We start from the raw sequence: 15,671 nt of genomic DNA on the forward strand, positions 1-15,671 counted from the left end.
AGGTAAACTATTTTCTCCATAAATAAAGCCTGCAATGCCTTCTTCACTCATTTGATACAGATGTGACAAAATATGCAGGTCATAATCCTAAATATTCATGACAGAATATTGCTGAAGGCATCTGATCATACAGAGATAAAATGGAATCAACATTCTGAAACGCCTTATTAATATCAAGTTCTGTTGCACTTAGGGTTTGTTGGGATATGAAGAAACCTTCCTTCCATAGTAATTGATCCCAATCTGCATGCAATTGAGATACTGCAGTAATAAACTCTCAGGTATCTGACCTAACATTCTGCTCAGTTAATTAATGAGTTAGGCAATCATCTCATTGGGAAGCCGTTGGGAATGCCATTGGGAAATTGAAACCCTTTTGGGCCACTCCCCAGGTCCAGCCTATAAGGGCTTGTCCTATATTTTCAAAATTTGCACAGAGATCTTAAAACTCTCAAGGTACAACATTTCTTGTCACAGCACCATCCAGTGGTGTTGTAAGTCACAACCCAGTGTGACTCGCAAAGGTATGAAAGTTCTTATGACATTCGGATCTGATCATTTTCGCTCAGTACATTATTGGCATTTGTACCTGCAACAATGTACCATGCAAAAGTGATATTATCAGTGAACAACATGCACTTAATTGCCTTCTTAAAAATAATGATTTGAATCAAGACGCGTGACTGAAACAGGTTCATTATTTAATTGCATTCTTCTGCAAAACGTTAACCAAACACTTTCAGAAGACTGCAGCTAGTATTTGGAGCTGCATCACAACATGCAAAAAGGAATGTACCACTCTATTGGAAAACAGTAAGAACTTTCCATTGCTATAGTATTTAAGCAGAGGGCAGATAGGCATCAGTCAAGTATGCTGAAGTAACATTCTGCACTATAGATTGTACACTGAGCAGAGGATTGACAAGATGACTTCCAAAATCTTTTCCAATTGTAATATTGGGTGATAGTTGAGACTATGAAGGGCCTCTTAATTGATCAGCCTTATTTGTGTCTCTAGGATTACACTCTAATGCCCTGTAGCTTCAGCCACTAACGCTTAGTAAAGTGCTCCAAGATTGCACAACAGTTTCATTGGAATACAGTACAATAGTTATTGTTTAATGGATAGTCATTTCTTGAAATGGTACTATAGCTGCTTAATTTTCAGTGTTTATATTGTGTATATACTGAGCATTTTTATAATTCTTTGTCCTTCTGAGAAAAGAAGCTGAATGAACATAAACAGTATTGTGTTCTGTATTTTTTCTCTAATTGTCACATAATAGGTGATGGTCGTGGTGACATCTGCAAAGATGATTTTGATAATGACAAAGTTCCAGATATTTATGATGTGTGTCCTGAAAATGATGCCATTAGTGAAACTGATTTTAGAAAGTTCCAGATGGTCCCCCTGGATCCTAAAGGAACAGCTCAGATTGACCCAAATTGGGTTATTCGCCATCAGGGCAAAGAACTGGTACAAACAGCTAACTCTGATCCTGGCATTGCTGTGGGTAAGTATTGGAACAATCTGAATTCTTCAGCAGACGCCTCCTGAGTCCTATACATGTAGAATCCTAGGCTATATCCCTAGTTAAGAGACGTACTCACAAGGTCTTCTGTTGCATTCTAACCAGAGATGGGGAAAGTTACCTTTTTTAAATACTAAAACTCACAGAATCTCACAACCAGAATAGCCATGCTGGCTGTATTTCTGGATGTTGTCATCCAAAAAGTTAACTTTTCCCACATCTGTCCTAGCCTTGCAAGTTTTCATTTTTGCTTTGAATAGCAATTTCTTTTGCTGTTTTGTAAACTGGTTTTGAATGTCCTGTAGGACATTTTTATTATTATTGGGTAGTGTTCTTACAGAACTATTTGATTTCTTAATGAAGAATTTAAAATTTACAAGTGGATAAGACTAAAATCCTATAACACATCCTGAAGATTCCTGTGTAATATGAAGCAACTAATCAATATAATAAACATAGTTAATAATTACAAATAATAATGCACTTTGCTAATCTTAGATGCTGAGAAGGCATTTGACTTGATAGAATGGATTGCTCTTTCTGTGGGCTTACATTTTTTTAGTCCGGGTGACTATTTTAACAACTGGATTCAAGTGATGTATTATCACTCTAAGGCATAGGTTCTTGTAAATGGTCATTTCTCAGAAGAATAATTTTTTTTTGCAGGTACAAAAGAGCGATACCTGCTGTCCACCTTTTCTCACATGTGGAATAGCTATCAATCATAGCTAGGCGGAACACTTCCCTGACATGCTGTTTTCTATGTCAGTGGTTCCCAACCTTAAGTCCCCAGGTGTTCTTGGACTACAAATCTGAGAAATCTTCAACAGCACAGCTAGAAATGAAGGCTTCTGGAAGTTTTAGTCCAAGAACATCTGGGGATGCAAGATTGGGAATCACTGTTCTATGTGCAAGGATTTTTTTTTCTTTACCGAGGGCAGAAGGCCTTCAGACATGTGCCTCATTTGTGGTATGTTCTGAAAGACATTAAATTATGTTGGCTGTTGCATGTGGTAAAAAAAAATGCACAGCCCAACTGTGACTTACAAATTTAAAAACAAAAGAGCATTCTAGGATTTCTTGAAGGCTTTCACAGCTGGGATCTGATGGCTTTTGTGGGCTTTTAGGGCTCTTTGGCTGTGTTCTGAAAGTTGTTCTTCCAGATGTTTCTCCAGTCTCTGTGGCCGGCATCTTCAGAGGACAGGAGTAGGAACTCTGTTTGTGCTTTGTTCCTTCAGAACAAGGCCAAAGAGCCTGAAAAACTCACAACAACCATCATTCTAGGATTCTTTCTTTTGGATTGTTCTGAAATACCATGGGTTGGATCCAATCTGAGGTTACAACTCATAGTGTAGTGGATAAAGTATCAGACTGGGACTCAGCCACTGAAAGTCATGGGGGGTTTGCACTAGTTAAAGCCATTTGTTGAATATGCAAGTCTGATATATATGCACAAACGAACATGGCTACCTCTTCTAAAACTCAAATATCTTGGAAACCCTAGTAGGGTCGCCATAAGTTGTAATAACGCGTAACACACAAAAGTCCCTTTGGAGTTTAAGTAAACATAAAGGATTGCAATATATATCAGGTTTAGAATGCACCCATTAAAATTCATCTAATATGTGCAATTGATTTCCTCAAAGGATAACTAACCTGAAACCAGCCTGTTATTATAACTCGTGGCCATAGAACTGAATTTAAATATATGATGGGCCTTGCCCTTTAGCCTCTGCATGCAGTGATGTTTCCTAAATAAATTTATTTAAAAAAAAACATAATGTATAAAAGCCAGGGAAAGTACAAATAAAATGGAAAAAATGAGAAAGACTTTTAAAAAATAAAAAGCAGATAATATTAATTTGCTCATCCTGAGAAATAAGGGATGCTTCAAATCAAAAAGTGTCATGAAAGTATCTGAAACTAAATGTTAGACATCAATCTTGGAAGTGAGTATAAACATTTACATTCAACTTATTTATCATAAAATCAGAGAATAATAGAAAAGTGAAGTTGGAATAGGGCCTACAAGGCCATCAAGTCGAACCCCCTGCTCAGTGCAGGAATACAATCAAAGCACATCAGCCAAGTGTTTATCTAAGTTTTTCTAGAATGCCTCAAGTGTTGGAGCACTCACCAACTCCTGAGGTAACTGGTTCCACTGTTGTACTGCTCTAACAGTTAGGAGGTTTTTCATGATATTCAGCCGAAATCTGGCTTCCTTTAACTTGAGCCCATTGTTGTGTGTCCTGTACTCTGCACATTTATATATTTTTGTTGATGAATGAAATTACTGTAACATTTTAACATTAAAATTCTTGATGTATTGCAGCATGTGTGAGAAATGACCATCTGCTATTTTCTGTCCCACTCCAGGTTATGATGAATTCAGTTCTGTTGACTTCAGTGGCACATTCTATGTGAATACAGAGCGGGATGATGATTATGCTGGATTTGTCTTTGGTTACCAATCCAGCAGTCGCTTCTATGTCCTGATGTGGAAACAAGTTACTCAGACATATTGGGAAGATAAACCCACCAGAGCTTATGGTTACTCAGGAGTATCACTTAAAGTGGTGAACTCTACCACTGGCACAGGCGAACATTTGAGAAATGCTCTTTGGCATACTGGAAACACACCTGGACAGGTAAGAGATTGATACATCCTGTTTCATGATTTAATAGTTCTAGTAAATTATTTGGTAGATATTGGAATTCCTTACCACAGACCTATGCCAGGCCTCATCCCTCCTTACTTTCAGAAAACTCAAAAAAGGCCTTCAAAACCATTTTGCCTCTGAGATAGGAAATTACTGTATTACTTTTCTTTAGGAACTCAGTTTCTGATTTTGTTGTCTTTGTTATAATTTGTTTCTCTTTAAATAATGTTTATATTATATTTGTCATTTTATGTTGTTGTTGTTGGTGATAGTGTTGATGTGGGCTTAATTTTCTTTATATGCACTGCCTAGAGTAATGAGTTCTCATTAAGGTGGCCAATATGAGAGAGAGAGAGAGAGAGACAGACAGACAGACAGACAGAGAGACATATATCTATCTCTGTCTCTGTCTCTGTCTCTAACTATATATAATGTGTGTGTGTAAATATGTCTCATATGTGTGTGTGTTGTTATTGTCTCCTCATTCTGAAGTCTTCTTGGGTTGTTGATATTTGATATCATGGATCTTTGAATACCAGTTACAGAAAAACACAAGTGGGAGAATGAGGTTGCACTTGTGTTCTGTCTGTGGGCTTCCCAAAGGCAAATGGTTGAGCACTAGGTTGCACTTGTGTTCTGTCTGTGGGCTTCCCAAAGGCAAATGGTTGAGCACTACATAAACAAAACGAAGTAAAACCTTTGGTCAGACCCAAATCTCTAAACAACAGAATCTCTGTTTCTGAAACTTGAATCCATTACTTCTGGCCAATACAGACTAAGCCAAACAATTAGGTCAACTGTATGTCAACTTGAATCTTGATGGGGTTGTAGCTTAGCTTGAGATCTACTTTCCCCCCTTCATCTTCAACTGACTACCATTGAGAAATTATAGTTCTGTGATGAATAAAGCCCTTATAGCTTTGGTCCTGGACATATGGAAGATTACATGTTCCAAAGTATAGAACTTAGAAAAGTAACTTTTTGGTCCTGAAACTCCCAGAATCCTCCAGCCAGTGTAGCAGCATGATAAAATTTACTAATTCTGGCTAAATAAATGTGTCAATCTGTTACATTTTCAGATGCCCCATTCTAGGCAGGGAAAGGGCTACTGGAATTGGAGTATTCTGTTTATGGCTGGGGTGAGCAACTTTGATGAACCTGGGGGCTGAAAAAGCAATTGCCACCGGACACATTAGCGCCCCCCCCATGAGAGGAAAATATCTGAAGTGCCCACACAGATAATCTGGTTTTGAATTCTGGTTTTGATGGTGTGACTGGCTAAATCTGGCTGATCACCTTTAAACTGCACTTTCCATTCCTTAGGTTTGCCTTAAGCACAAATCATAAGAGCCAAGCGGTTTTTGAATTGAAACATAAAAATAAGTTCTTTATTTAAATAGCACAATGGTTAAAAGGCACATTCTTAAGCTTGAAGTTACAGATATTATTAATGTCTACTTTCTCATGCCAGAACTAGCTCTCCCTGATACAAAATAATTATATTCTACAACTCACTGGAAAACCCAAACTTCTAACCTTAGATACAGTCTAACTTCTCTTCCCTGTCCTTTTCAGCTCTTCTTCTTATAGCACCTCCTGGCTCCTCTGGATTGGTTCTCCTTTCTGACTTCTTCCAGCCAATTTCTTTATTCTTGTTGTTACTGGGTAGAATAGGTGAGGGTTCCAACACACAGGGATGTGAATTCCACAATTCATGGAAGACATCAGGAGCAGGAACATTTTTATGTGCACACACGTACACACACAGAGAGAGTCCAAAACTGTACTTTGTTGTAGGTTGTAGAATGCAGTTCATTGAAAGGTTTATTTACCTGTATGGAATTTAATTACTTAAAATTCATTTACATGTCAATTGAAGACAATTTAAAACAGTACTACTGCTGATTGATTGATTGATTGATTGATTGATTGATTGATTGATTGATTGATTGATTGATTGATTGATTGATTGATTCATTCATTCATTCATTCATTCATTCATTCATTCATTCATTCATTCATTCCCCATACCACTCATCTGACCAATGGTCACTCTGGGCAGTTCACAGCAATAAGTGACCTTTTTTTAAAAAAAATGTAGCTTCATGGCATTTGGTTCATGGCAAAAATTCAATTCCAAGCAGTTCATGCTTGGCATCTATTACTTTGGATATTTTATGAGTCAAAAAAGTGACCTTTCCCATTTCTGCCTGATTCGTTGCCAACTGCAACAGCCTTTGCAAAGTAATATACAGAATGCAATAAATAAAGAATTGGTAAGTAACAGACAGAAGAGTGACCATTTTGTATTTACCTGATTTAATTATGGAGACATAGAGGTACATTTTGAATTGCTTGTTGTTTCTTAATGCCAACAATATAAACTTTCCTGCTTTCAGTCTCCTGGTTGTCGCAAATCATTTGTGAGGATTGTTTCCCAACATTTGGATGTTGAGTTTGCTTATGCTTCCTCCACAGGTACGCACCTTATGGCATGATCCCAAGAACATTGGGTGGAAAGATTACACTGCCTACAGGTGGCATTTGATCCACAGGCCTAAGACAGGATTAATAAAGTAAGAAGTTTTTTATACATATAGTTTGCTTTTCCATTTAATAATAAATAAGGTTTTATTTAAGGATTTGTAAGCAAATTCCACTCCTGTCACTTCATGGCAGACTTTATTGCCCTTATTGTTGGATGAGTTGAAAGAATTCTGAATAGTTTGCCTTTTCATTGGGGTCTGTCCCATCAAATGTGTTTAATTTCCTTCAATACCTCATTTCAACAATTCCATTGTTAGACTTTTTTAAAAAAATTGCCACTGAAATTTATGCTGTTGGAGTTATATCAGCTGGCATAAGTAACAGGACTCTGGCCAATATGTAAAATCATTCTTTACTCCACAATCACTGAAACATACAGATTTATTGCGTACACCAAGAGTAGGCCAATATAGTGCATTTCCTAGAGAAGAACTAGTGGAGGCCACATGCCAGTGCCGGATGGAAACAGAGTACCCCATATTCATTCTTTCTCACTTGTTTTCACACTCCTATATATATATATCCCCCCCCACACACACACAACCATGTACCAAATCTTAAATACTATCCAGATCAAAGATCAGCACAAGTCATTTGTTCCCTCTCTGAAAGTCATTACCCACCCTGATCCTCCGATAGTTAATTTATCCTCTCCTGGAATGCATTTTTTTCCTTAGCAGTAAATCAGGAATCCCTTCATTGTGGATTTCCTCTTTTGGCTGGGGGATGTGGGAGTGAATTGGGGGTCCCTTCCAGCTCCAAAGTTCTATAATTTCTTGATTCTAAATTCCACATCCATCCTCTTTCAGCAATTGACATGTACAGTGGTGCCTCGCTTAATGGGTGCTCCATTTAGCGACGAAACCACATAGCGATTAACTTTTTGTGATTGCAAAAGCGATTGCATTGCGATGTTTTAAATGGGTTTTTTTCACTTTGCGATGATCGGTTCCCTGTTTCGCTTACCGATCATCACAATGCGATGATTTTTTAACAGCTGATCGGTGGTTCCAAAATGGCTGCCGGGTAAAGAAAATGGCCGCCCGCTGTGTTTTCACATGGATTCCTCACTTAAGAGGCTGCAAAAATGGCCGCCGTATGGAGGACCTTCGCTTTTAGGTTAGTTTTTTGCCCATATGAACACATTAAACAGGTTTTGATGCGTTTCTATGGGCTTTTTAAAATCGCATAGCGATAAAATCGCTTAGCAGCGATTTTTGCTGCATGGATTAACGTCGCTATGCGAGGCACTACTGAATTCAGCTTCACCTTATCAGTGTTGTAGCTGGGATAAGCCTCTGGTGAAATGGCCAACTTTCAGTACAACTTTAACTTGACAAATGTTCTCTGGTCTGTTGTGCTAAACCACAAATGGGCACTAGATGGGTGGGACTGAAATGTAACAAATATTTATAAATAAACCATTTTGCACTCACTCTAGCAGGAATGATTTATGCTATTAATGAACCCCTGTCCCCCAGATCAGATCAGCTTTGATGGTCACACTTCCCCAAGCTTCTGTTTAGCCACTTAATATTAGAAAGGAGTAGGGGAAGACAAATCCTAATTAAAATGTATGAAGAATTTTTAAAATTGCAAAAGCAAGTGTTTAACTGTCTGAGGTTGGGGGGAAAACCTATTTAAAACAAGCTAATACATAATGATATACTTAACACTTTCAGCGGAAGTATCTTGTAATATCTGTCAGAAGTCACACAGTATGTAATGTAATCTAAAGCTAATTGCTTCTCTAACTTATGTGTTACTTTCCCTCAGTCTGCTGTACATTCTAGTGAAAAATACAAGATAAGCTATATTTAAATACATTATTTGTTGGGACTAAATGGGACAAGTTGGAATTAAATGATATGTTAAAAACTCAGGAGCCTTGTGTTGCAGTGTTTAAACTGCTGTACTGCAGCCAAAACTGTGCTCACGCCCTGGGGTTCAATCCCAGATAGCCAGCTTAAGGTTGAGTCAGCCTTCTATCCTTTTGAGGTCGATAAAATGAGTACACAGCTCGTGGGGGGGGGCAATGTATAGCCTGCATAATGAACTTGTAAACTTCCCAGATAGTGCTTTAAGCACTATGGGGTGGTATATAAGCATCACAATTTGCTTTTAAGTCAGCATTTGCTTGACTATAAAAGAAAGATGATATATAGCATTAGGTATGTTACTTCAAGATAGGTTACTCTGCCAGACTTGGCTGGTCTAAATCAGAGGAAAGACCCTTTTTTTGCCAGTAGAAATCAAAAGCAGAGCAAAGGTAACCATGCTTGTGTGTGAGTGGAAACAATTCACAGCAATAGTTTTATTAGGGCTAACTAAAATGCAACAGAAGCATGAAAGTGTTTCAGTTTCCTAGACTCTTCATCAGACCAGGTGCTATCAAAAATCAGGAGGGAGAAACAGAAGACTCTGACAACTGAAGAAGATTTTAAGGCCTTGAGGTCTGTTGCTACAGTTAGTATCTAAATGGAGATGGCAGACGCCATCCTCTCCAACTACTAGAAAATGCTCACAATTTGGCTTTAACTGACATTTTTTTACCTATTTTTAGTTCACCGTCTAATTTAACCTCCAGCTTTGTTGACATAAAGACTGCTGTGCTACTCTGTACTTCTGCTTTGTGCCAACTCGGAAAATTGTGTTCCACCTAAATCAACTGCCAGATCACCAACTTCCAGCCAGCCTTTGTCTTCTGAAATGGAGGCCAGCCGTTGCTTTTTCATCCCAATATGTAGGACTAGGTGTAACCTGAAACTTGAACATCTACCAGTAATTCATTCAGTCTGCCATTTCCATCTGGAAACAGAGTTTAGCTGCAGACCTCACAGCCACAACATCTGATCTAATTATTTTGACTTTTCTGTTAATTTCTTTTATTGCCTAACCTGATGAAGAGTTATGGAGAACTTGAGAGCTTGCATCTATTTGTCAATAGTGTCTAAATATACTGATTGGTCAACAGCATATATTGGTGTGGGTACTGATCACAGTGTCATGCCACATGTTAAAATAATCTTGTGGAAGCTGCTACTCTCCAGATGTTGCTATACTCCATTACCCAGCTAACTAGGGCCAGCAATGAGGGATGACAGAAGTAGCAGTCCATTAACACCTGTAAGGTCACATGTTTCCATCCTTGTGCTTTAGAAGCTCGTGTGGGAATTTGACATTCTCTTGTCCAACTTAAAGGGACATTTCTTAAGACAGAAAGTAAATAAATTGTCACTGCATCTAATGTACATGACATTTTTTCTTCACAGGGTTTTAGTCTATGAAGGGAAGCAGGTCATGGCTGATTCTGGACCAATCTATGATAAGACCTATGCTGGTGGGCGATTAGGTCTTTTTGTCTTTTCACAAGAGATGGTATACTTCTCTGACCTCAAATATGAATGCAGAGGTAAGTCAAGGTCAAAATCAGCAGTAAGAACAAATTTTTTTTTTTGCTCCAAATCATTTTAGTTCTGCATACAAATGCAGAGAATTCAAGTACATATAATGTGTTTAGATTGCACTGGGCTGGTTCATACATATGTGTTCATTAGTTATTACTGTGTTACCCCAAAAACAAGACAGGATTTTCTATAAATTTCTGCTAAAAAATGCATTAGGCTTATTTTCAGGGCGTGTTTTATTTTTTTCATGAAAAAAATTTTCATGTTCGTGACCCCATGGACCAGAGCACGCCAGGCCCTCCTGTCTTCCACTGCCTCCTGGAGTCGGGTCAAATTCCTGTTGGTAGTTTCAGTGGCACTGTCCAACCATCTCATCCTCTGTCGTCTCCTTCTCCTCTTTCCTTCACACTTTCCTAACATCAAGGACTTTTCCAGGGAGTCTTCTCTTTTCATGAGATGGCCAAAGTATTGGAGCCTCATCTTCAAGATCCGTCCTTCCAGTGAGCACTCAGGGTTGATTTCCTTCAAAATGAATAGGTTTGTTCTTCTTGCAGTCCAGGGGACTCTCAAGAGTCTCCTCCAGCACCACAATTCAAAAGCATCAGTTCTTCGGATGACTACTGGGAAAACCATAGCTTTGACTATGCGTACTTTTGTTGACAAGGTGATGTCTCTGCTTTTTAAGATGCTGTCTAGGTTTGTCATCACTTTCCTCCCAAGAAGCAGACGTCTTTTAATTTTGTGGTTGCTGTCTCCATCTGCAGTGATCATGGAGCCCAAGAAAGTAAAATCTTTCACTGCCTCCATATCTTCTCCTTCTATTTGCCAGGAGATGATGGCAATGATCTTAGTTTTTTTGATGTTGAGCTTCAGACCATTTTTGGCACACTTCTCTTTTATCCTCATTAGAAGGTTCCTCATTTTCTGCCATCAGAGTGGTATCATTTGCATATCGGAGGTTGTTGATATTTCTTCCGGCAATCTTAATTCCAGTTTGGGATTCATCCAGGCTGGCTCTTCAGATGATGTTTTCTACATATAAGTTAAATAAGTAGGGAGACAATATACAGCCTTGTCGTACTCCTTTCCCAATTTTGAACGAATCACTTGTTCCATATCAGAACTGTTGCTTCCTGTCCCACATATAGGTTTCTCAGGAGATAGATAAGGTGGTCAGGCACTCCCATTTCTTTAAGGACTTGCCATAGTTTGCTGTGGTCCACACAGTCAAGGGCTTTTGCATAGTCAATGAAACAGAAGTAGATGTTTTTCTGGAATTCTCTGGCTTTCTCCATATTCCAGTGCATGTTAGCAATTTGGTCACGAGTTCCTTTGCCCCTTCGAAATCCAGCTTGTACTTCTGGGAGTTCTTGGTCCACATATTGCTGAAGCCTACCTTGGAGGATTTTCGTGTCATCTTCTTCTGGTTGCTGCACAATGGTGGAGGACGGGGTTTCACTTAATTTGGGCTTATCTTTGGGGTAGGGCTTATATTACGAGCATCCTGAAAAAATCATACTAGGGCTTATTTTCAGGTTAGGTCTTATTTTTGGGGAAACAGGGTCTCAGGTGACTGTATGAACATATGAAGTATGTCCTCTATGAAGCAAAGGGTTTGATGGGGTGTTAAGTGCTATGAAATTCTACTTTTGTTGTTAGACCTGAGAGATGGCTCATCTGTTCTTGCAAAAGTCACTGCCTGATTATGCACTTATCACCATACAAGTGTTCTTCTGAGTTAATTTCTAATTTTGCTGTTAATTCCTAATAGGTTAATAATGCAGGGAATGAATTCTTGATTTGAGCTACTTCAAATATTTTAACACCAGAAATGAAATGAACATAAGTTCATGCAAGTAGGTCCTCTTCAAATAAGTTGAACATATTTATAAATAAAGCTCCATAAGGATGGTATATCCAATGTGCATGCCAGGCAAATAACCTTGCTTAGGCAAAATAACAAGGCATTTATTGCCATCACCAGCAGAGGCAAAGCTGTGCAATAGTAAACCCAACTTGCAGACTGGCATCATATATATTGAAATATACATGTACTGATAATAGCTTTAGGTTGTTTACCAAAACAGATCTAAATTTGGGTTGCCATGGTTTAAGAAACAACGATTACTTAAAGTATAAGGCTAAGTATTTCCCAGATTAAAGGAGGCACTAGTAGGACCATTGTAAAAGAAGCCCTCCTTGGATCTCACAATACTGAATAATTACTGACCCGTATCTAATATTCCATTCTCAGGCAAGGTGGTAGAGCAGGTTTTGGCCTCACCTCTCAGCTCCAGAGGTTCCTGGATAAGACAGACTATCTAGATCCATTTCAATCCGGGCTTCAGGCCTGGTTTTGGGATGTAGATTGCTTTGGTCACCTTGGTGGATGACCAACGCTGGGAACTGGGTGAGGAGTGTGGTTCCCTACTGGCTCTGTGGGACCTCTCATCAGCTTTTGATACAGTTGACCATAATTTCCTCCTGACTCGTCTCTCTGGCATAGGACTTGGCAGCACTGTTTTATGGTGGCTCCATTCCTTCCTGGAGAGGAGAACACAGAAGGTGGCCCTAGAGCAGGGGTTTTAAACTCAATTTACCTGGGGACCGCTAGAGGCTGAGGCTGGGTGAGGCTGGGCCGCATCAGATTTTCCGCCAAGCGGAGCAAGAGCCCAAGGAAGCCGCACAGGAGTTTCCTCAGCCGACAGACAGGTGGGCTGGCTGGCAGGCTGCAGTTCTGGATGGAGGATGCAAGGGGTGCTGTCTTGGGAGAGAGCCGGCGAGTGAGGCAAGGCTTTTTTTTTACTCTTGACAGCAGAGGATGTGTGGGCGCTTTGGGGGGGCAGGTAAGGCGAGGGCCACAAACTATCATCTGGGGGGCCGCAAATGGCCCCCGGGCCGCATGTTTGAGACCCCTGCCCTAGAGGATTCCTGTTCAACATTCTGGCTGCTGGCCTGCAGGGTCCCCCAGGGCCATGTTTTGTCTCCTATGTTATTGAACATCTAAATGAACATCTAAATGACAGAGATTGTTCAGAGTTTTGGGGTTTGATGTCACCAGTATGCGGATGGCACCCAACTCGATTTTCTTTGCCATCTAAATCTGAGGAAGCTGTTTCAAGTCTAGATCAATGTTTAGCATCAGTACTGGACTGGATGAGGACAAATAAACTGAAACTTAACTCAGACAAGACAGAGGTACTTCTGGTCAGTTGAAATGCAGATCAGTGAATAGGGGTGCAACGTCTGCAGGTTACAGCAGTGGACAGTAATGCAGTTGCACAATTAAACTAGTGTGCCAGCTGCAACAGGTTCTTGAGAGTTCTGATCTGGCTACGGTGATACATGCCTTCATTACATCCCAGCTGGATTACTGTAATGCGCTCTATGTGGGGCTACCTGTTGAAAGTGTCAGGAAGCTTCAGCACATAACACACACTGTTACAACTGTTCCACTGACTGCCAATCCATTTCTGGGAACAATTCAAAGTTCTGGTTTTAACCTATAAAGCCCTAAACAGCTTGGGCCAAACTACCTCAAAGACCATGTCTCCCATTATGAACTTGCTTGGGTATTAAGGTCATCAGTGGAGGCCTTTCTCTTGGTCCCACCACCTTCACAGATGCATTTGATGGGGGCACAAGAGAGGGCCTTCTCTGTTGCTGCTCCAAGACTTTGGAACTCCCTCCCACAGGATGCCAGGCTGGCCCCGTCTTTGTTATCCTTCTGCAAGCAAGTAAAGACCTTTCTCTTCAGGCAAGCTTTTTCTCAAGGACTGGCTGCCTGAGTGTGATCTTTTTTAGATGGATTGTCATGCATCACTGCTTTATTTATTTATTTATTTATTTATTTATTTATTTATTTATTTATTTATTTATTTATTTATTTATTTATTGTTTGTTTGTTTGATTGTTTGTTTGTTTGTTTATTTATTTATTTATTTATTTATTTATTTATTTATTTATTTATTTATTTATTTATTTATTTATTTATTTAATATCCCGCCTATCTAGTCACTTAAGATCACCCTAGCCGCCTGTGTTTTTAGTATTGCTTGCGTTTCCCATTTCTAAGAGGGGGTATTTTGTTTGTTCCTTTTTAATATTTCTACACTTAGTGTTTTTAGCTTTAAATGTTGCCTTTTAATTATGTATACCACCTTTGTATACTCATTGTTTTGTTCTTATATATTGTCTTTAAATGCTGTAAGCATTTCTAAGGAGAGAGGCAGGGTAAAATATTTTAAATAAATAATAATAAATTATTCTTTAAGTTAATCTGCTCTGCCGTTAGCCTTAGGGAGCTTCCTCAGATGGTGATGTATAGGGTGCCATCACCCTTCCTGGCAGAGCTAGATTTGTGCAGCTTTCCTAGAGCCAGCCTTCACTGGTGGTGGTGGTGGAGCCCCTAGCTGCCTCCAGTTCCACCTCCTTCCTTACAGGAGACTCTGCACTTCCAGCAGCAACACTGCTTTCTCCTTCCTTCCTTCTATCAGACTGGGGGAGCCACCTCAATCTTCTTTATGTATGAAAAAAGTTGATGATAGTATGGGCGGTGCCATGTTCTCTTCCTCCTCCTCCTGTGTGTGCACGTAGGCAGGGAGCAGGAGCATAGTGATTTAAGTTATTATCATTTGGGTTAATCTACATAACTGAATTGTCATAGGGATAACAAAGTAACAATATTTATATACTGTGAGTTCCTTGACAGATGGGCAGCATGTAAATTTGGTAATAAACAGTCTGTTGATACATGGTGATTGAACCTGATTTTTATTGTGCATATTTATTGTACTTTGGCTCTCTTTTTTGGGAAAAGGAAAGAGTAGTATAAAAGTATTCTAAAAATAGTATGCCAAAATGCAAGTAACCTTTTAAAAAATTCCTGTTAAATGTGCTTCGGTCCCCCCATGTGGCAGTCGTTCTAACCAGCTGCTTTTCTCTGTTGCAGATGTCTGAGCTAAAGCTGCTTCATAATCGACAAAGTACTGTAGATGCCATTCAACCTAGACACCTCTATACATCCTGGTACTCCATATCCCTCACTTTCTCTTCAGCTTTCCCTCTGGCATGTTCCCCCGGCCTTATGCACTTCCCTGTTGCCAGCAGGGATCCCTCCAACCCTGCACCCAAGTGCCTTCTAAGAGTTTGGACCCAAAGGGCCTAAATGGGACCATCAGACCCACCAATGAAGCAACAGCAGATTGATGTTTAGAGTGAAAATTTGGCAAACACGTTTGTTCATTTGTTTAGACTTTTAAAAAATGACGTTTACATATAAATTGTAAAAGTGTAATTACATAATGTATTTATGTAGATAGATATAGACATGGTGGAGTGAGAGATGAGGGAGACCTACATGAAAGAAAGGGAGGAGGGTGGGCCTAGAAGTGGTTAAAAGGAAAGCAACTTCTTAGGCCCACTCTATCTGCTGAGATCAGGGCTGGGCCTTGGTTACACAAACTTTGGGTAAGATCCATGTCAACAAAATTCAAGAGGACCAAATGCTATCCTCTTAATTAAAA

General features: G+C 39.5%; 1 protein-coding gene across 1 annotated transcript in view; it reads left to right on the plus strand.

Moving 5' to 3' along the window:
- The window catches only part of THBS2 (thrombospondin 2), a 52,105-nt gene extending 36,802 nt beyond the window's left edge, over positions 1–15,303 (plus strand). The window contains exons 18-22 of the mRNA XM_078383171.1: positions 1,287–1,514; positions 3,909–4,180; positions 6,671–6,768; positions 10,012–10,151; positions 15,098–15,303. Of these exons, the coding sequence (XP_078239297.1) occupies positions 1,287–1,514; positions 3,909–4,180; positions 6,671–6,768; positions 10,012–10,151; positions 15,098–15,105 (746 nt within the window). The 3' untranslated portion in view covers positions 15,106–15,303. The remainder of the gene's footprint in view (positions 1–1,286; positions 1,515–3,908; positions 4,181–6,670; positions 6,769–10,011; positions 10,152–15,097) is intronic.
- Positions 15,304–15,671: the final 368 nt, after the last annotated feature.

The sequence above is a fragment of the Pogona vitticeps genome, chromosome 1 (genome assembly GCF_051106095.1).
Source record: "Pogona vitticeps strain Pit_001003342236 chromosome 1, PviZW2.1, whole genome shotgun sequence".
In the NCBI taxonomy this organism is placed as follows: domain Eukaryota; kingdom Metazoa; phylum Chordata; class Lepidosauria; order Squamata; family Agamidae; genus Pogona; species Pogona vitticeps.